Source organism: Gobio gobio (assembly GCF_949357685.1).
Source record: "Gobio gobio genome assembly, chromosome: 1".
In the NCBI taxonomy this organism is placed as follows: domain Eukaryota; kingdom Metazoa; phylum Chordata; class Actinopteri; order Cypriniformes; family Gobionidae; genus Gobio; species Gobio gobio.
This window is the reverse complement of record NC_137097.1, coordinates 66,054,178-66,077,094: the sequence shown is the minus strand read 5'-3', so window position 1 is coordinate 66,077,094 and position 22,917 is coordinate 66,054,178. Positions and strand designations below refer to the sequence as shown.

Here is a 22,917-nt window from a genome sequence, read left to right as displayed (position 1 = left end):
ACATTGTGTTACCATGGAAACGTTACTCTAAATTATTCTAGCGGGCTCCTCCCCTAGTGGGCGGTGTCATGTTTCATATTACAACAATTATTTTAACTACTTTATATTCAAAATCTTTTCCAATCTTGACAAAACACATATTGTCGGAAAGGTCTGAGTCTCAAGGGTCCATATTTGGTGACTGTTTTGTGATGGAAGTGATATTTGGACAGAAATTTACTGGAAAATGCATCAAAAAAACAATCAATGGAATTTGAATGAGACCTGGTGGCTATTTTTGGTATTGCGCCTAAACAAAATCTCATGGGAACTTCAATTTTTGTGATATCAACTTCAAATTTGGAACACAACTTGGTTAGACATATGGCTTTGATTTTACAGTAATTTTAGAGTACACATTGTTTTGTAAAATATATATTTTATATGAAATAAAATATTTACTACAGAATTGTTCATTTACAGTAAATTTAAACTTCCATAACTCTTTCATACTTTCATATTTTGAATTGCTTTCAAACTTAGGTCTATATTCCAAAGCATTCTTGAATTACAGCCCTTTAAGTTTGGATAGTGCATTTTCATGTTTAATCTCAAAAAGGGGGGTGACAGTTAAAGGGTTAAACCTTTGAACATTAAACATACATCTGTATCCGAGTTTTCAATCGTATCAACACTTATTAATTTTTTTTGTATATTTAGAGTGGCTCTGTACTTATTACACTTTTAAAAAATAAAAATGTATATTCCCCTTACCATCACGAGTTTTCAATTGTGGGGTACAAAACTTTATTGAAAAATATTCCATTATAATATCCAAAAACTTCATTTTTGCTTAAATGACTTTATTACACTTTGAATAGCAGATTTCAATGCGACTTTTAGACACAACTGTATATATTATGTAAATACAGGTATAACTTAAAAACCTGGAGAAGCGCATTCAAAAACACCACAGAAATCCGAAATCCTCCAAAATAAAATCCTTTATTACAAACACCACACATTCTTTAAACAAACAATGTTCGGAAAAATAAAGGTCCCCCACCCAAAACAGCCAAACGCTACAACGACCCGACACGTCACAACTTTCACAATCACGTAACCATTTAAAACAATGTCACATGTGCATTCATAATTTAAAAGAAAAGCCTATGATTACAGGCAAAATCATGAAATGTAGCTGGCCAAACAGAGGAAGGAAAAAAAAAAAAAATCCATAAAACTAATGATTTACAGCTTGAGACTGAATCTTTATACATGTCTGAATGGTTAAAATCACTCAAGGACTGCGTGTCCCGTCACTGCATGTTAACAAATATCAGGTCCTCGCATGCGTCGTTTCGGGTTTATTTCGTATGTCCCTCTCGAGGGCAGTAGTTTGGGGGGGATTTCACAGATTTAAAGCAACTAAACTAAAATAAAAATACACATAACTTCAAAAGAAACATGGAAATACACTATTTTGCACAATGTTTAGAGACCACTATTTTGTTTTAGTTCAGGTGTTGGTGAAAGAAACCAAAAATCAAGAACGATAGAATCAAAAAAGATGCTCCTTGTTTGGAAGTGATGGTGCAGGACTGCACGCAGGAAGGCAGGTTTATCGATACTGGTAGTTCATATTGGGATCGCCCCGGCCGTATCCTACTGGTCCGCTGTTGAAGGAGGTGGGGCTACCACCGAAATTCTGGTTGGCTCCGCCCTGTGAGTTGTAGTTTGACTGGTTGTTGTAACCTACAAGTCAGACCAATAAGAATTTAAGAAAGATGGTAAAACACCCCAAATTTTTTTTAAAACTTGGGACACACTAATGCTGCCTTCCCATGCTATCGGAAATGTCCTACTTCTGAAGTTTCAGCTTTCAAGCTTGTCATGTTCAAGCATTTTAATGTCAGAAAGAATCAGGATCATGGAGGACACCAGGTTTATTCTTGCCTATGTCTTGGGGAAATCAAGCTTCCCAGGAGTAAATGTGACTTGATAGGGCATTCATGTCCAATTTCCAACTAGGAAACTCGTATTTACAACAATTCCGATATCATATGAAGGCAGCATATTTCACAATGTTTTCATCACCTTCATAGCTGTAGTCCTGTCCTCCGGTCACCTGTGAGGGATAAGCAGTGCTGTAGTTGAAGTTTCCACCTCCTCCTCCACCTTGACCTTGAGCTTGTCCGAAGTTCTTCTTCTGTCCAAAACCCTGGCCGTACTGACCAAAGGAACCCCCTTGGCCCGCTTGACCTTGAGGCTTGTTGTTTTGGTGCATGGGCGGCTTCTTGGCAGGCGGTTTGGGGGTTCCCGTAGGTGAGGTGAAGCCGCCATCACCCTGGTAATACGAGCCAAAACCGCCTGCCCCTGCTCCTCCAACAGAAGGCGCGTTTGTGCCTGGACCTGAGGCTCCAGAGGACACCGATCCACCATTAGACCCTCCGTTATTATAGAAATCTGAAGCGGAAATACAGCACAAGTTAGACTGCTCAGAGGGCCATTCATTGTAATTCAGCTCACAAATCTGAAAGCTTTTACAGAATCATCATTTTATTGGGCTTTTAAGTTTGTTAAAAACATGCTGTACAATGCAACTTTGTACAAAAATATACAGGTGGGGAAACCGTGGGATATAGGACATTGTCTTAATGTCTTGGGTCATTAACTTGTGTCTAAATGGATAAACAATGGAGGTTTAATAAAACAGACTAATAAGCATTTTCTGGCTCTATATTAATGGGTACTTTTCGGTCCAGTCAAATGCATGCAAATGCTTGCCTAGAAATCTAGACCCATCCTAGCGGCAGCAAATCTTAATTTGCAGCCAGGGTGGTCTAGCAACTCTCCGTTGGCTTGAGCTGGAAAAACCAAACTCTGGTCAGGCCAATCACATCGTGTTTAGAGTCGGTGGGCGGCTTAACATAATGACGGCAGAGTTGAGGCGGTTCCGCCTTCTACTTGTAAACAAAGCAGCTGGCGAACAGCGGCCTTTCGAATCGTCTTTGGCCGTGACTCTGGAAGACTTGGAGTTAAGCTTTTCTTTGAGAAAAGAGCAAAGAACATCTTGACACAACATCTTGATGTGGGTCTGGCTTGTCAGGCTATGCAAATGCGATCAACTGATCGGAAAATTCAAGATCGTGCAGAGTTGTTTCACGGTCACAAAATTTGCACAATTCTGACCTGCAAAATTCATATCACATGAAGACGGACATCCAGTAAAGACCAAGTCATGGTGTGACCTTTTAATTGAACAAACTTTAACACTACAGGTTTAAAGCACGGCAGGAAAGTGAAGTAGACGGTATATTTGTACAATTTGAATCAATTGGGGTTTTTTTCATGCTGAATTTGCTTTAAAAATAAGGTGCCGCAGAGTGCAATGACATTTCATGACGAGAAGAAGTTCTGTGTGCCCAAAGTCTACACGGATTTGCACTATTTTTGTTTTCTAATACTTGTTATGAGTGGTTTGAAAGCAACTGCAGCAATAAATACTGTATTTGCGCATATGCTTATAATGACTTTTTGGAATGGAGGTTGTTAAAAAATTGTTTCAATCATAATACCACAAAAACACCCCTCTTTGCTGAAGCTGATGCAAATGTATTATTCGAGAAATATTCAAAGAAAGTAAAAACTTTACATAGATATCACAAGTTTGTAAATTAACTCAAATTTATTGCAAAAAATAAAGTAAATCCACAAACATCAATAAAAAAAAAAAATGAAATGCAGCAACTATACCCGCGTTTGTTCACTGGTTCACAGAATTGATAATATTCTGATATTAAAAATCTGTGCTAACTCATTCTTCACAAACAATGGCATTCACCACACTTAAAAAAGAAAAATAAATAAACTTGGAGGAAAAAAAACAAACATTAAAAACATGGCAATGTATCGAAGTGACCATCGGGAACATTATTCCAGGAAAAACAACTAAACCGTAAGCAAAAAATGGCTTATACAGTGATTCACAGCTGCAGTGAAGAAGATACAGTCATGATGAAATGTCAGTCCGCTACTTTTGTGACCATCCGTCGGCCAATCAGACTACTCAACTGTGCTGATTGTGGCACAAATAATATGTCGGAACGTCTTGCTTTCCATAGGCAGAAACTCCCGTTCACATCCACAGTGTTAGTTGACCGGTTGGTGCAGGTTTTTGAGGTGAGATTGTGGGCGATACATAAGGAAACAAGTTCAAAATGCGGATAACCAGTGTTTTTCCCCCTCGGCCTATTTTTCATTTCACGTTTGTGTTCTTATCGAAAACATTGGGCGGTTTATGTTGCAAACTCGTGGTAGCCATAGGAGTCTGAGACAAAGTCACCTAAAGGGTGAGACAGAGCAGAGAAGCACAGAATTAGACGTCTTCTGTGTTCGGCATGCCATGACAAATGTCACTGGGCATATGATGTCAATCAGTTATCATTAAGGTCAAAGATAGTTTTCTGTGCTTTTTTTTTTTTTTTTTTTAGATTTCTCTGCTCCGGTCACCCTCAAGGCAGCTTTCCTCTGAAAGAGTGGCGTTGGCATGTTGGGAACATTTCTCGTTTTTCGCCGAGGAAAGTTTGCGTCCCATGGCACAACAAAGCAGAGAAATGTAAAATCAATAAGGAAAATACAATAGCGGACACCTACATAAACTGAAAGACATCAGAAATGTCCTAAAAACAACCAAAGTAGTGGTTTAAACACATCCTAAGTGCACAGATTTCTTTACTTAAAATGGAAATAACTTATGCCATAAATCCAAGTCTTACGGTTAAATTGGGGATATAAATGATTAATTTAAAATTAAAAAGAGTAAAAATCAATGGCCCCAGTGAGAAATAGGAAAATACTCACTGTAGCCAGAGTTGTTATTGCCGCCATATCCATACGTCCCATATCCACCTGAAAGAGGACAAGAATATGCATGTTCAGATGCAAGTCAACAGGACTTTTGCTTTATTGTCTGCAAAGCAGTGGAGACATCATTTGAGGTGTAGCTTGGTGGGCTTCAAGTAGACAGAGAGATTAATATTGATGCATTATTTTTTTTACCATTTAACATGTCTTCAGAAAACCATTAGCTACAAAAACCATGTTTAAGCAAAATTTACATTGGAGTATAATTTATAAAGACCTTGCAAAATTACAATGCTGGGCATATTTATTAACTTCACTGGTTTTTGATAAACTAAGTGAAACTTTTAAACTCAATTTAGCACATGTATTTGAAAAATGTCATGAAAAGTTTAGAAATCTCACTATTTGTCCATTTAAATCTAATATTCATATAAACTTTTTATATTTTCTATACTTTTTAATGCAATTTATTAATTTGAATAGCACTATACTAATACAAAATGCATGTTATCAATAAGCCAATAGTGGCTAAACAACACTGAATTTTCTTTTGTACTATTCATTAAATGGGCTTCACTGTGAGAGAACAAACAAAAAGAGTCTGACCCCTAATGCCCAGCGTGCATTTTTGAAAATGGTTTGACCATTTCAGGGAATGTAAACCTTTTTACATCGCAAAACATAGAAATAAAAAAGACTGGATGTCAAATACTTTGTAAATAGATAAATGCAGGGTTCCCACTCTTTTTCAGCGATTATTTTCCAGGACTTTTCCAGGATATTTAAAATTTTACTACAGTGAGAATAAAAGACGAGGATCACTCCTAAAGTATTATATTGCTCTCTAAGTCTTTAAAAGGCGCACAGTTTATTGCCATGACTTAACTATAAAATCAGTTTTTAATATGAGCTCTTAATCATACATTATGACTAAGGAAGCTTGTTTCCGCAACAGAGTTTAAAAAAAAGGGTAATTGCGACTTATCTTGCTATTCTGAATTTTTTTTTTTTTGCAATTGTGATTCTCGCAAAAAAAAAAATTTTCCCTCAAACTTTTGGACTTTGTCAATTCTGAGAAAAGTAATTATTGCAAGATATAAACTCGATATTGCGAGAAACAAAGTCTGAATTTCGCAATTCTGACTATATCTCAAAATAATTCTGAGTGAGATCCCACCCCTGTGGGCGTTGGTTATGGGGTTGAAAACATGCGGAACTGGCTCCTTTAGTCTATAGCCTCTGGCCAAAAATCCTCAGATGAAACAAAATGACGATATTTGTGTCTTCAGAGGATTTTTTCCAGAAATAAAATGCATAATTCTCTCGTCTCAGGGGGATATGAGGGGGGAAAGTACCATAATTCCAATATACTACTGATACAAAGCTTAATGCTAAATCACTGAAGTTACCCTTTAACTTTTTTTAAAATAATTTTCCAGGACAACAACTTTTTCCAGGACATTTTACATTTTCTCTAACTTTCCATGTGTTTTCCAGGACTGGAAAATGTATCATACATTTTCCAGGTTTTCCAGGACAAGTGGCAACCCTGAAATGTGTCCCAAAGGTGTTAAGAATTGTGGCAGTTAAAATACAAATAATTGTGATAAATAACACAAATTCAGAGTGACAGCAACTGGTGCGTTAGCTACATCTAAAAGTTAGACTGGGTCTCTTACGGTTAAGGTTTTTCCAAATCCTTAAAACAATGTGATGCTTGTGGACAGAACTGGTGTACCTTGATTGAATCCTCCGCCATTGTTGAATCCCCGGCCTCTGCCCCTGCCACGTCCTCTACCTCTGCCCCTGGGATTGGCCATCATGTCAGCAGGTGGCCCACTCACCATCCCAAATCCAGTGGGGTGCTGAAGTCACCAAATCAGACCATTAAAGAGGGAATACATAAGAGGAGATTTCAATGTCACTGAAAACAGAAGAAAAACAAACAATGTACCATTGGTGGCATTTTCTTTTTTTTGTTTGCCTCTGAGTTGGAGCCTTCTGGGAAGAGCTTCTCCAGGGCTGCCAGCGCTGCGTAGGCCTTCGCCACCTTCTTATTGGATCCGGTACCCTGAAACTTCTGTCCGTCGATCTCCACCTGAAGGCAAAGCAGCAGCCATTGTTATTTTATCCGTCTAGAATAAATATTTGTGTGATGTGAATTCGACCTTAGAAAGGAAGCAATAGGTAAACTAGAAATAATCTCTGACGACGTGCCCTCACCTCCATGACGAAGCGTTTGTCGTGGCTTCCACCGGTCTCAGAGATAAGCTCGTACTTCAGTCCTCTGCGTTTTTCATTGAGCTCCATGACAGGGTTCTTTCCATGTTTGGTAAGGATGGGCCCCTGCTGTCGAGCGCTCTGAGAGAGCAAAGGAGAAACAAGCTCTTATAAGACAGAATAACACACAACACCGGAGGTTAGGTGAGACTAACCAGACAAAATTAAATCATAATGAAGTTTCATTTGCACTTTCCTCCATGAATTACATGATGATTAAAGTAAATTATTCAGATTAAAAGTTGTGTTTCATTCTCTTTTGCTCAGCAAGGCCTAATTAATTTGGTAAAACAGTAATGTGAAATATTACAAATTAACTTTCCTTTGATAAATAGAAATTTCAAAGGAACAGCATTCATAATTAAAGTCTTTACGATCACTTTGTGTGCGTGCTTCAATGAAAACAGCACATTAATATAGAACAGTGATCAAACGGACTTGGAACTAACTTTATTGCACACCTTCCAGCCAATCAGAATCGAGAATTAAGACAGACCATGGTATAAAACTGGTTGATCATTATTAGGTTAACCATTATTTTCTTGAATTAAAATGTAGTGCAATCTGTAGTAATTACAAATGTGTCTATATAAGCCACTATGTTGATTCATGTTCTAAAGATGGTCTTTAATACCTCATCAGTTGGGCTGTCTGAGGTTGGTGCCGTTTCTGGCTCCATTTGGGTCACTGGGGGCAAAGTCTCCTGTGTGGTCACTGGCTCCTCCGGTTTCACTTGTTCAGCTACTTTTTGCTCCACTCCTGTTGGCAGACCCATATCTTGCAAGACCTGAAGAAAAAAAAAATTAGTTTCTGCTAAGGCTGCAGCAAAAAATATTCACAGGTAAAATCTGCATTTAGTTTTTCTATATATTCAACATCAGAAATGAATAGTTATGTTGAAAAGGAAAATCATCATTACATTTGAAAGATTCTGAATCGTTAAGAAATTAAATTGGGTCAATTTTATGTAGCTTTTGTGGCAAAAACAAGTGTTTCAGACACTTTGGTCAAATAATTCACCAATGTTTCTTACTTTGACAGCCACGTGTAGTTTAGCAGTGCGTTTGGAGGGACCAGAAGCTTCAAAGTTCTTCCCATCCACCTCCACAGCCATGGTGAAAACCGGCACATGGACAGGCCCGGTCTGAGAGATGAGTTTGTACTGCAGACCCGGCTTCAGCTGATTCAGACGCATCAGGGCATTCATGGCCTGTGGCGGCTCTGCTTTCTCCTCTGGAGCTGAATGGCAGAAAACAAGTTTGAGGAGTTGTGCAACGTGTGCTAAACTCCACCACAAGCGAATTATGAACATATGAAGAACATTTACATTTCTTTTGCAATTTCTTCTTCTTCTTGTTTGGATTCTTCTCATCAGTAGACTCCTCCTCCTCCATGGGGCGTTTCATAGGCGGAACATAGGTTGTGCTGGGTGGGATTTGAACTATGCAGAGAAGACAAAAAAAAGTTACGTTTATCCCTCAAAAAGGATGGATGCGGTCACAAACTAAATGAAAAATATCCACAGCCACACCATCTTACCCGTGTAGTCAATAGGAGTGTCACTGCGTGGTTTTCTGGGCATTTTTGAAGGAAGGGGATCCATACCGAGCACTTTGTGCAGCTGTCCAAAAGCTGAAAGCCTTAGGGCATGCTGTCAATCAAAAACACGACGACCGTCACCCACAGTGCTTAAATGAGATCTCTAAACAAATAAATGCAAAAATGTAAATAAAAAAAACAACAATTACGTAATTTGTGGACAAACCTGAGCACTCTGAGTGACGTCCTCCCGCTGCTGGCGATCCATGTGACTGATGGCATCTGTTGGTTCCTTTTCACAAGGGTCACAAATGCCTGAACCATCTGAAAACAGATAGATCCACTTTCAAATAGAGACATTTCTAAAGCATTTTTGTAGTATTCTATACTTCTCGATTATGCATTTTGCTGCTGGTTGGTTAATACAACAACAGTAACCAGTACATTTCACAGCTAAACGGGTTGAATGCACTCAAAATGGTCTCCAATACTGTACTACTGTCATAAGATGCAGAAGTCTTTTTTGTAATTTATTTTAGATGTCAAAGGTGGCAGTGACTAACCAGCCATGAGGATTCCAGATGCGAGACACTCAAGAACTCTGCGGAGAGCTTCTCCTGCTCCCATTGGCCGATTCCCAGTGCCAATCGCCTTCTCACACAGCAGTTCTAAGGGCTTCAAGAAACAAGAGCTGCATTACATGGATGCCACCATATAAATGAAAGGTTTGCTTATTATATTAATCATTTAAGAAGAAAAAAAAGACCAATGTTTATAGCAAAAATTGAGACAATTAATTCTCAAATCGCCAATTACAATACACATTTTAACGGAAAAATTGACTTATTAATTTTTTGCCTTGAATATTCATGTAAATTGTAATTAAATTAATTAATCAAAATTAAAATCAGCATTTTTGTAGGTCAGAGGTGCCATAACTACTGTTTTAAAAACCTAATTCACTTATATATTCTACGTTTCAAAACTTAATTTTGTCTGCATCTGAAATCACATACTGCCAACTATATAGTCCGAATTCACAGCACTCACAGTACTAAGATGATACAATGGACACTTTACTATCCCATGAGGCCATAGGAGAGGATTTGTTAATGGCAGTAAAGCAACACAACTGACACTGGTAGATCACATGATAATGACCATGGCAAATGCAGTACGTCTGGATTACATTCATACTATATAGAATGTACTTTTACTCATTCAGAACAAGTAACTACGTGATTTCGGATGCAGACGCAGTCTGATTAGAATGAACACTCATGCAGCGCTGCTTTGCATCACAATGGAAACAATAGATACATTTACACCAGCAATTTAAAAAAAAAAACACTGGCCACCTCTATGTTCTTGGGTTGTTTTCGTACTTACCCATCCCCGCAAAGGGGACCAGGTGGGAACACGAGCACAGAGGTCCCTAAGGATACGGATGACAATCACACAGGAGCGGAGCCCATTAGCCCTGGCCTAGAGACAAAAGCAGGAGGGATACAATAAACCGGTTTATCTCATGGACTCAATGTAGCACAACACCAAAGCAATAAACAAACAAACAAAAGGGGTGAGATTTGCCGATACTGAATAATGTGTCGATAAGCATTAACAATGTATAGAGGGCGACAAATGATTAAGAGGTACAAAAAAAAAAAGCATATTACTCAGTTGAGAAGCTACATATGAAACATTAAGAGAGCTCAAGAAATGGAGGAACACAACAAAGCTTGTGTTTGTGGCTGGCCTTCTGATTAGATATAAAATATCATGAGTTGATAAGCGAGAATGTGCAAGGGGATACAAGATCTGGATTAAATATGGGAAATGCAGCTGCACGAATACACTAAAATGGCGGAAAAGGTGCAATATTCCTTTTGGGCATGAAAAGGGCTGACAAAGCCAAAACAAGGTGAGATTTTTGCAGGGAACTGCAGTAAATATCTAACTTCTTTAAAAAAAAGTCTAAAATCAATAAATGTTTTGCAAGCAACATTTGTGGCATACCGCAGTTTGTTGGAAAACATCACAAATCACTGTTTAATATATGATCTATAAAGTTGATCAAATCCTGTCCTTTTAGCACTATAACTACTATTTACTTATGGTTATCTAGTGAGTTGGTGTCAGTAAGATTTGGTCAGGTTTTTGAAAAGTCTCATGCTCACCAAGGCTGCATTTTTTCATTTTATTAAAATGCAGTATAACAGTCATACTGTGAAGTAGTACCATTACTTAAGTAGTATTGCTAAATTGTAATAATACTATTAAAAGGAAGGAATACGAATTATTCCTGCAAATATTACCTATATGGAAAAATGTTGTGCTGCTTATTTTTATGGAAACCATGATAGACTTGGCAGGACAAATCAACCCTTTATGGTTTCCTTGTACGTCTCATGCAAAAGCTACACGTTTTGCAGGATTTACATCATGGACAAGAGTTAAAATACTGGATCAAACTTTGTGTCATGGCTAGACTTTTGAAACGTGGTGCATTTTAATGTTTATGTCCTTCCTGCATTCCATTATAACACTACAGGTCCTCAAAATTAACTGTGGCAATCAATGTTATGCAAAAAATGCTGATGAACTGAACCCAGAATATTCTTATAAGGAAAATTGGATGACATTTGGAAAAATATTCTATAACTACATGGCTCCGACGAGTCAAGTGTAGTACGGGTGGCTTCAGAAATATTGCACCTGACATTTGCATTATATTTATTTAGACGGCGTTTAAAAACATTAAACTGGACTGTAAAAGTATCAGTTGATGACATGTCAAAAGGGTAATAAACAGTTTATCGAGGTGATAATAAACTTAGTTAAATTAGCCAGGCAGAGGTCAGACAGCATTGACAAAGATGTCCTTGGCAACGCAATTCAAACCCATCCAGCAAGAATATGACATTTTACCAGAGGCAAATACACTCCCACAAATAAAATCTACACAGATACACTGAAAAAAGAAAAAAAAATCCACACAAACTGAAAAAAAAAAAAAAAAATCCAGCATGAAATAAGGTTAACACAGATACAAAATGAAAAACAAACTCAACTACTAGAAGACAAATAAAGACAAGATGCAAACCTGGAACCACTTGGCGTGGCGGAGGGACGCCAAGGCAGTCAGGCATTTCTGCCTGTCCAGTACATCCGGGGGATCGTTGACTGATAGCGTTTCTATTGGCAGGTGGAATAAGAAGACAAGGTACAGTTTGACCAAGGGGTTTTTCTGTCTCACGGCCAGGGGGGGAGGAGGCAGATGACCCCTACCAAAGGCAGTGGAGGGGAGAGGAGGGGGAACCCCCCCAAACAAAAGCAACCCTTCCTGTGATAGTACACATCAGCAAGGACAAAAACCTACAAGTGGGTGGAGCATATGGCTCTGTTCCAAACCCAAGTGAGGCTACTCTTTGACAATAAAATAGATTAATCTAGTCGTTTCCTAACTTATTTTCCACACAAATATATTGAATGCAACTTTGAATGAGCCTTTTAATAATTTTAAGTATCTTTTACATAAGACAAAAATGCATTTTGATTAGTAGGCTAGAGATAATTTGAATCCAACTATTTTCTATTTAAAATGCGCATATAAATGTTCTAGCTTATTCAAATAAGTGCAAGTACAAAAATATACAGTACACAGAAATATTGTTTTAGACAGAACCATTTTAACTAAACTTTGTACAAAGGATTGAGGTACAAATAAAAACGTGCATAAAATTACACTTCTGTGATCATCACATTTCAAAATGAAATATTTAACTGAGCTGGTCATAAAACCATCATAATCGCTTTGCATACATTTCTTCTGCATTTTGGCAGATGCTATTATCCAGAGTTCCTGCCTATAGATGGCCTCTAGGTAGGCAGCACACTATGATTTGGAACAGAACCCCTGCAGCTGTATTTTGAGGTGCACAGTGAGTGAATGTTATAGGGAGGTTTGTGTCTGGCTAAATCTAATATGTGTATCAGTGAGATCTGAGGTCATTTGTGCGTTGGTGTGACATGGGGGAACCCCTCCCCCTCGCCCCCTAGTTTGTTTTTCTGGGTGCACTGCCTTGCCCCTTCCGAGACAGAGAGCGTCCAGTTGGTCAAAGGTCCAGCGTCCCTAAAATTGACAAACTAGAAGGCTTGACAGAGAGAATCAGATTTTGAACCACAGGCAGCAGTAGTCAGATACACAAGAGGTATGATCAAAACGAGTCCACACTGCAGCAAAACTGATGGCTTGTGATGGTCAAAGGCAGGCGTCACTAACCATGGGGTCACAGATAGGGCTAGGCTTTGAGTTCAGCCTCAAATATGCTCTCAAATTGACCCTTCGCTAAGCCCCGCCACCCTTGGTCACGGTTGCTCTGCTCAGATGAGTTTCGAAAGAACCAACTAAAGATTTGAAGGGTTTTTTTGTTGTAAAACGTGCTCAAAGTGGTAAAAAATGACTGCATGGATTGGATTAAACTGTGACACTTCAAAGCATTATTATCTGCCATTTGTCTAAGACATTACAGCAGAAAGTTACAAGAAAAGGGAGAAGCTTTTTATTAAAGTGATTGTAGGATGACAAAACTGTTTCTATTGCCTCTATAACAACTAGAATAGATCAGAAATAACATGGCATACAGTTAACATTAATTAACCTAGGAACAAATGTAGGCATTACTACAAATGTTGGGGGAAAGCGAATCCAATGCACTTGTCAATTTATTTAAAGGTTCAGCAACAACATTACCATATCTTGGATAAAATCTTATAGAAGTTATGCAAACAGACATAACTTCTATGGACAAACATCTGAAAAGACCAGAAATTTGTCAGATAAAATGGAGAATGGCTAAAGCCAAGATAGGAGAGCAAAGCAGGGTTTAGCGAAAGGTCAATCGTTTTATCTCACCCAAACAAGCCATTTCGATAATTTCCCTATCCCAACACTCTAGCCCTAAAAAAAGCTCTTTATTTGACTTAAAAGTTGGCCCACGATGCTCTTAACTACAGATTCTTTGAGATACTGTGACCATATATTATTACACTGCATTTTTTTTTAAAATGGAGTCTAATCTATTGGTTACATTGTGTCTTAATGTCTGTCTAGCATTATCTATAACCCTCCTGCCCTCCGTCCAGCCTCTTTGAGAAAGGCTCTGTCAACAAGACCTGGCGAACAAACCAGAGCTTGACAATACTTCTGCTTCTCATTTTTGCTGCAATGCAAACTGTTCCATTTCTTCTCCATTATATGAACACATGCAAACAACAAGGTTTGTGATTTTGTTTCTTAATTCTCAGTAAGCCTTCAGTAAACTCTCCTTTTAAATACTTCAAAGGGAACTGGGTCTTATGTAAAGCTTAACCCATCACTAATGTTACTGTATATTGGGCCATCAACACTTTAACATCATTCTGCATAGAACTGCGAGACTTCAGGTGGAAGTAAACATTATCTGTGTTACATGACTAGTCTGTACACAATATCCCCAAGCTCTATTGAAGGCCCAATAAACAATATCCCTGCCTGAGTCCATCCCATCTGCATTTGCTGTCTCTGGGGTCGTGGAGGTGGTTAGAGGAACCATAAGGCATGTGATTTCCAACCTACCCCCGGCAGCCTGTTTCTCAACCTCCTCCCTCACGAGGGGTGAAGTCAGGTGAATGGTGAGGGTCAGCGGTGGCTCTTTGGAGTTTTTGATGACAATGGTGGCATCGCGGATACATGGTTTAACGTCATATTTTTCTTCTGTGATGAGCTGCAGGACAGACCAATTTTTTGGTTTACGCATTATTTATTTATCATAGTCTAAAAATGTCAAAATGACAGATGCAGGTATACCTTAAGCTGCACAGCGAGGTTCTCAGACACTTTCTTCAGCAGGGTGATGGTGGGTTTGTCTTTGCACAAAAGCACGAGCTCCAGGTCAAGATCTCCCTTCAGCAGGAGACCTTTAGCTACCAGTCCCACACGCATGACTCCACGCAGGGAACGCGTGGCCTGATCCAAAGACTTTGGTTCACTGGAGAACAAAATATGGAGTTATGAGATACTAATCCAAACAGAGAAGGCAAAAATATATATATATTTTTAAATAAGATCACTAACGTCTCCTTCTCGCCGTCTCCATCAGACTCCATTGCACTCCCCTTGGTATTTCCTTTCTCCTGCTCGTCCAGCCAATCAGAGACAGCCTTGAGGGCGCGTTCGGTGTGGGACACCATGTTCTGCACCCCTTCCAGCTCCTCTTGGGTGGGATAGATGGCCGAGTGCTTAGCCATCACGTGGCGGTCGTCATTCACAAAGATGCGCATGGAGCGATGACGAAGAGGAGGAGGCTGCATGGAAACAAAGAGAGAAAAACATAAATATACATTACATGCATATACAACTTTTTGGTTTATCCAACCTTTTGGTTTAAATTAATATGTATATGTATTCCAAAGAGCTCCGTTATCAGGCTCATAGTGGAAAATGACCATATTCGTACCAGCTGGGCAAGATCGGCACTGAATGGAGCGGATTAGCAATTATTTCCTTCCTACATAATTTTCCTAACTAGTGTAGTTGTACTGTGTATTTATTTACTGGCATGTTATTAGTATTATTAATTAGTACTAGATAGTGATAATTAGCAATTATTGAGAGACTTAATGTCAGTAAAGACATACATTATTAAAATGAAGCAATAAAATACATATACTTTACCATAATGGGTACAAAGTGGTTCTTCAGTTTGGCAGTGTTGGTCTAAATGTGGCAGAGAAATGCTGCTCCAGATGGTCTGTAAAGGAAAACAATCAGTTTTCATTATATATATATATATATATAGTTTTTCAGTTGAAACGTATAACATGGCAAAATTCTTTCAAAGCTATTTTAAAGACGGTCAATCAAAATGTGGTACAAAATATTTTATTAAATGTATTAAAAAAGCACAAGCAGCAGTTCCACCATACAAAACTGTCTGCTATTGTCATGGCGGTTAACATTAAAGCAAAAAAATACACATTCAAAAGGGATATAAAATGCAAGCCCTGTAAGAACACTTCTGATTTCAGATTCAACATATATCAAGGCCTAGGAGGACTAATCCATATAATCCTTCCGTATGCATCCTTGCCAATGTTCACAGAACACAAGAGCATCACATATTTGGATCTCCATGGAGACAGAGACTCAAAAAAACCTAATAATACCATCCAAGTCTATGAGACGCAGCACAACCAGCTCAGAACCTGAAACCCCCTAATTTACCAGTCTGAATTATATCCATTTGAAATGCTTGATCAACATGATTTCCTGATGCCATGGTGTATTTTTGCATTTCCTGGACCCTTTATTTCCTGCTATTGTCTACATGCTTGTGCTAAATCAGTCGTTCACAAGTGCCATTCCCACATTTTCATCTGGGCAGAATGTGTTTGTCATTCATTGCATATATCCTTGAATGGTCAGTAAATGTTTGTGTATCTCAATTCACAACCATCTCACGTCTGACACTTCTAACTAGACTATTACCATTGGTAAAAAAAAAAAAAAAAAAAGTACTAATAGGTCCTAAATTTACTATCCACAAATGTAAAAGGCAGCCATGTATTTTTATGTATTAAGACCAATTCATTCTGGGAAAAATGTATATAATACAATTATTTTTTACATTTGTATTCACTACAGTGCTGTGCAGTTATGTATTATCTATTTCAATCAAATTATTAATTTAGATCTCATTTATAGATTTTTACACTGGTTCTTTAAAACTTTTTTTCCCCTAGCACTCCTTCAAAGGCCCCCTGACCCTATTTTGAAAACCTTTGTATAATATTAAAGAAATAAAAATACTACACAATGCATATTATAATAGCAAAACTTGGATTTGGCTCAAGTGAGACTGTTCTCCCCTAATATTACCATGAAGAGTAGAAAAATAAGATTGAGAAACAACAATTTGTAATTACTAAACGATCCTTTCATTGTGCTACTTCAAAAAAATATGATTGCTTCATTACTATAAACACTTTCATTTGGAATAATTGGTCTATTATATCTAATAAGCACTTGTTGACGCCCAAACTAACTTACCCGCGCGACTCTAAAATAAAAAACAGATTGGTAAAAATAAAAACAACAGCATAATGCATCTCTTATTTATTCGATATACGGACAAGTTAACGCGAAATTATATCAAAATGAACACGCCAGTGGAAGAAAACAAGGAAAACGCAGTATACATCACAGATGTGCGGCCATTTTAGTGCAGCCAAACAATGGGGACAGCAGTTCGCCGGTGTGCTCACACATCTTACCCTCATTTAATAAAACCAGTGGCCCTTAAGATCACATTCGTGATGTTAAAAATACATTTTTACCCAAAAATCTGGCTATTGACACCAAAAAAAGCAAGATGCGCATTTGGTTTCGAGACACGGCCATGGATACCGAACGAGATAAAATGGTCGTGACCCTCCCCCAAAACAACTAAAAAACGAACATAACGGTGTCTGAATGTTCATTTAGCTAGATATTGACACAAAAAAAGAACACTACTTTATTCATGCAGGCGTAAATTTAAGGCAAAATGATAACGTAATGTTCAATTCTCGCTGTTTTTGTAACACTCTTGAAGAGCTAGCGTGCTAACTAGCTAGCCAAAGCCGTTTGCTGAACAAACGTATACATTTTCACTACACGTACGTGTTGAAACAACACATTCAGATCTAATTAAAAAGTATTATATCAGTATGTTTGCACCTAAAACATTTTAATTCCAATGTTTAGGCATATTTACGTTTTTCTCTACTCACCAATGCCGCGACAAAGATGCTCCCGTCCACTGCTCTGCCGCTGAAAAGAATCAGCGTGCGCTAAGCTGGAACAGAGACACGTGATCTCGGTTAACCAATAGGATCATCCGAGGGCCCGTCAGGGACAGGCGAAAGTGGAGAGGGCGTGGTTTTGTCATTAAGACTAGCGACTGCAAAATTCTTTCTTTCTTTCTTTCTTTCTTTCTTTCTTTCTTTCTTTCTTTCTTTCTTTCTTTCTTTCTTTCTTTCTTTCTTTCTTTCTTTCTTTCTTTCTTTCTTTCTTTCTTTCTTTCTTTCTTTCTTTCTTTCATAATGTTCATAATGTTCAAGGTGAGAAAGACATGTAGGGCCTATCCAATCTTATTTTATTTACACACTAAACTGCTCTTTGAAAATGGTTCATATGGACTGCATTTATATAGCGCTTTTAACAGACCTACGGCCATCCAAAGCGCTTTACATTTTGCCTGGGCAGCTGGGGTTAGGTGTTTTGATATATATATATATATATATATATATATATATATATATATATATATATATATATATATATATATATATATATATATATATATATATATATATTCACTTATTTCCACTCATTTCCATGTGGAATGGAGAATCTCAGAGCGTCTTCCGTGTCTGGAATGGATGTATTCTTGAGTCTGTAAGGTAACAATAATATAATAAGATAACTTTGTTTGAAATGGGTTTGGCTAAAAGAAGATTTTAGTTTTGTCTATAATACGTACTTATACTATATTGACTGGGTTAAATAGAATTGCATTACTAAAAAGAGACTAAAATACAATTTTCATTGACTAAAACTTGACTAAAATGTCATCAGTTTTCGTCGACTAAAACTAGACAAAAATAGTCATAGATAATTCTGACTAAAATAAGACTAAAATGCTCAGACTTTTAGTCGACTAAAACTTGACTAGACTAAAAAGAGTATGAAAATGACTAAAACTAATAAAAACTAAAATGTCAGCTTGACACAAAGACTAGACTAAAACTAAAATTAAAACAGGCCGCCAAAAACAACACTACTTAGAATCCAATATGCATTTAGGGGGATGCAGCTACTGCAACTTTATCTGCTACTGTTCATGTCACAAAAAACAGCCTTCTTATCATCATAAAATCATAATATCATCATAAAAGCCTTCTTAAAATCATAATGTTCAAGGTGAGAAAGACATGTAGGGCCTATATCCACTCTTAATTTAGGAACTGATTTACATACCAAACTGCTCTTTGAAAAGGGTTCATATGTTTTTGAAAAGAAAATTTTTAAAGTAGAAATGGAAGTTAAATTATCCAGGTTGAAAGAGTGTGTTAAAGATATAAAATATTGTGCTTTTCTTCTATCAAATTCAGATAAGACTGAGGTATTACTTAGCCCATTGAACCAAAAACCTGTACACAGAATTTCTTAGAATCCAATATGCATTTAGAGGGATGTATCTACTGTAACTTTATCCGCTACTGTTCACATGTCACAAAAAACTTCCACCTCAGACTCATTGCTAAGCTATGGAACATGCTATCTTTTTCTGATGCAGAAAAGGTAGTTCATGCATTCATGACCTCTAGACTAGATTACTGCCCTGCTTCCTCAACAAACAAGCTGCCAGAGTTCTTATTAGGTCAAGAAAATAAGATCATATAACACCAATTTGATCATCTCTACACTGGTTATATAACCAGTATCTCTTTTGAGTTCCGTATAAAGTATTGCTACTGACCTATAAGGCCCTAAACGGTTTAGCTTCTATCGCCCTACTATCCATCAGGTCACAAAACTAGAGGCTTCTGGTAGTACCTAAGATATCTTAGTCCACTAAAGAAGGGAGAGCATTTGGCTCCTTAACTCTGGAATAACCTTCCTGATAATGTTCAGACTAATGCTCATGCTCTCTCTGCCAGTCTGCCGCTCTTTTTTTGATCGCCTTTTTTCGTATCATATATTTGAGTAATAATCATTATTAATAAGGTGTCATTCGAAAGCTTACAAACTACAAAATTCATCCTGTGAAAACCGGTGACCAGTGTTGGGGAAAGTTGCTTTGAAAAGTAATGCATTACAATATTGCGTTACTCCCTTAAAAAGTAACTAATTGAATTACTTTGTTACTTTAAGAAAAGTAATGCGTTACGTTGCTTTTGCGTTACTTTTTCTCATCTGGGCTGGGCTTTTTTTTTTTTTTTTTATAACAAAAAAAGTAATATTTTTGTGCAAATGTAAAGACCTCTTCATACTAAAATTGAAATGATAAGCCTCAGGCTGAGGTAAAAATGCAAATTCACGCATGTACAGTAGAGGGAGCAGCTCCGCTGTGCAGCCATTCTGGATAATGGAAGAATAGGACGCAGGAAAAATAAGTTTTACCAATAAAAACAAAAAATCTAGTAATTTTTGCTCATGGTTTAACTGAATTATCGAAGGTCAGCCGCTAGACATTGGTCAATAAAGGTAGATTAAATGCATCAAAATATTTGTTATTTATCATAATTATTGGAGATTTGCATAGTACTCTGATTTTGCATTTGACTGATTTTATTCATTTTGAGGAGTACTGAATCTTTATTGTGCAAGTGAAACGAATAAATGCTCACATTTAGTCTAGAACTACAATAACCATCATTTTTACACACAACGCCTCTGCACTTACTCTCGAAAAAGTAACTTGCATTATTTTTTTGAAAAAGTAACTCAGATATTTTGTGTTACTTTACTAGTGCTTGAAAAAGTAATCTGATTACGTTACTCAAGTTACTTGTAATGCGTTACCCCAACACTACCAGTGACACGGTGTCATGTTTCCTATTACAAAATTTATTTGAACTACTTTATAAAGAAAATCTTTTCTAATCTTGACAAAACATATCGTCGTAAAGGTCTGAGTCTCAAGGTTCCACATTTGGTGACTGGTTTGTGATGGAAGTGACATTTGGACAGAAATTTACAGGAAAATGCATTAAAAAAACAATCAATGTAATGTGGATAACACCCGGTGGCTGTTTTTGGTATAGCGCCTAAACAAAATCTCATGGGAACTTTTTTGGTGATCTCAACTTCAAATTTGTAACACAACTTGGTTAGACATTTGGCTTTGATTTTATAGTAATTTTACAGTAAAACACTTTTGTAAAATATATATCTTATATAAAATAAAAAAAAACATTTAGTACAGTATTTTTCATTTACAGTAAATTTACTTTCATATTTTGAATTGGTTTCACTTCAGCATTAGAGTGTTTTCTTTAAAACAACACCAAACTTAGGTCTATATTCAAAAGCATTCTTGAATTACAGCCCTTTAAGTTTGGATAGTTTCATGTGTATTCTCAAAAAGGGGGGGGTGACAGGTAAGGGGTTAAAGATTAAAGATGCTTCTCTTTAGCCAAGCATTCATATAATGCATCTCATAACCTTGTACTCCAGTAGTTTTATCAGATCAAATGCACATGATTATCTATGCTTATTGTTATGAACAGCAACTAGAGAGTGCGTCGTCTCCAGTTTGGATCCAGCCTCTTATGAAGACTTCAGACGCCTCAACTTCTGTGAAGAGACGACTCCAACTCCTGCGAGAACTTCAGATGACGCCAACACTGAATCAACATGCACCAATGCAAAATTTTTATATACACTTACCTAAAGGATTATTAGGAACACCATACTAATACTGTGTTTGACCCCCTTTCGCCATCAGAACTGCCTTAATTCTAAGTGTCATTGATTCAACAAGGTGCTGAAAGCATTCTTTAGAAATGTTGGCCCATATTGATAGGATAGCATCTTGCAGTTGATGGAGATTTGTGGGATGCACATCCAGGGCACGAAGCTCCCGTTCCACCACATCCCAAAGATGCTCTATTGGGTTGAGATCTGGTGACTGTGGGGGCCATTTTAGTACAGTGAACTCATTGTCATGTTCAAGAAACCAATTTGAAATCATTCGAGCTTTGTGACATGGTGCATTATCCTGCTGGAAGTAGCCATCAGAGGATGGGGACATGGTGGTCATAAAGGGATGGACATGGTCAGAAACAATGCTCAGGTAGGCCGTGGCATTTAAACGATGCCCAATTGGCACTAAGGGGCCTAAAGTGTGCCAAGAAAACATCCCCCACACCATTACACCACCACCACCAGCCTGCACAGTGGTAACAAGGCATGATGGATCCATGTTCTCATTCTGTTTACGCCAAATTCTGACTCTACCATCTGAATGTCTCAACAGAAATCGAGACTCATCAGACCAGGCAATATTTCAGTCTTCAACTGTCCAATTTTGGTGTGCTTGTGCAAATTGTAGCCTCTTTTTCCTATTTGTAGTGGAGATGAGTGGTACCCGGTGGGGTCTTCTGCTGTTGTAGCCCATCCGCCTCAAGGTTGTGCGTGTTGTGGCTTCACAAATGCTTTGCTGCATACCTCGGTTGTAACGAGTGGTTATTTCAGTCAAAGTTGCTCTTCTATCAGCTTGAATCAGTCGGCCCATTCTCCTCTGACCTCTAGCATCAACAAGGCATTTTCGCCTTGGACTGCGGCAGATTTCGCCAGGACTGCGGCAGATTTCGCCACGACTGCCGCATACTGGATGTTTTTCCCTTTTCACACCATTCTTTGTAAACCCTAGAAATGGTTGTGCGTGAAAATCCCAGTAACTGAGCAGATTGTGAAATACTCAGACCGGCCCGTCTGGCAGCAACAACCATGCCACGCTCTAAATTGCTTAAATCACCTTTATTTCCCATTCTGACATTCAGTTTGGAGTTCAGGAGATTGTCTTGACCAGGACCACACCCCTAAATGCATTGAAGCAACTGCCATGTGATTGGTTGATTAGATAATTGCATTAATGAGAAATTGAACAGGTGTTCCTAATAATCATTTAGGTGAGTGTATATCCCAATCATTTGTTAACATGTATTCATTACTACTTAAATTAATACATTGTTTAAATGAGAATACATTGTTAGCTAACTGATTTGTATATACATTTTGTGACGAGTCCACCCAGAGGAATCAGCGTCGCCCTGGCAACAACACACCTGCACATCGTCACCATGGGCTGATCGGTCACAGCTGCACCTCATCAGCTCAGAGACATATAAGCGGCTACGGATGAGCAGACAGACAGACTCTGGTCTTGAGCTGGATGTACTGCTGGACTAACCGCTCTCTTTATTGTTCTCCTAGAAAGCAGCGAGTGACCGACAGCCCACTTCACTGGAGCACATTGGACACCCACTTTCACCAGGATCGAGCACCACAGAGCACGAGGATTCACCAGCCACCACGCACCGGCTCACTGACTGTTTTCTCACTATCACGAGCACTGTAAATAAAATCCACCCTCCGGGGCCTTTTGCACTCAACCTGCCTTGTCGTGTGATTCCTCACCCCGTGACAGTGGTGGAGAATGTGGG

General features: G+C 38.1%; 1 protein-coding gene across 4 annotated transcripts; it reads right to left on the bottom strand.

Moving 5' to 3' along the window:
* Window positions 1-965: 965 nt before the first annotated feature.
* Window positions 966-17,571, bottom strand: ilf3b (interleukin enhancer binding factor 3b). 4 transcript variants are annotated; one of them, XM_079828743.1, is made up of 19 exons: window positions 17,476-17,571; window positions 15,380-15,455; window positions 14,780-15,009; window positions 14,513-14,693; window positions 14,282-14,429; window positions 11,768-11,859; window positions 10,054-10,149; window positions 9,228-9,339; window positions 8,891-8,988; window positions 8,665-8,776; window positions 8,453-8,566; window positions 8,159-8,364; window positions 7,760-7,912; window positions 7,069-7,206; window positions 6,800-6,943; window positions 6,584-6,710; window positions 4,843-4,890; window positions 2,077-2,445; window positions 966-1,734 (listed from the first exon to the last, which is right to left on the bottom strand). In XM_079828743.1, exons 2-19 carry the CDS (start codon window positions 15,380-15,382, stop codon window positions 1,601-1,603), a joined length of 2,505 nt encoding a protein of 834 aa, XP_079684869.1. In that variant the 5' UTR covers window positions 15,383-15,455; window positions 17,476-17,571; the 3' UTR covers window positions 966-1,600. The 4 variants fall into 4 exon arrangements, with proteins under 4 accessions (XP_079684869.1, XP_079684870.1, XP_079684872.1 ...); XM_079828744.1 differs by having other exon boundaries at window positions 6,830-6,943; XM_079828746.1 differs by lacking the exons at window positions 966-1,734; window positions 2,077-2,445 and adding an exon at window positions 3,209-4,324 and having other exon boundaries at window positions 6,830-6,943.
* Between the last annotated feature and the right edge of the window lie 5,346 nt (window positions 17,572-22,917).

Excerpts from the sequence above, each read along its gene's own strand:
- ilf3b (XM_079828743.1), bottom strand. Across the intron at positions 14,430-14,512 it reads ACCTCGCTGTGCAGCTTAAG|CTCATCACAGAAGAAAAATA; the intron begins GTATACCTGCAT and ends TCTGTCCTGCAG. Across the intron at positions 8,567-8,664 it reads CACTCCTATTGACTACACGG|TTCAAATCCCACCCAGCACA; the intron begins GTAAGATGGTGT and ends TTCTCTGCATAG.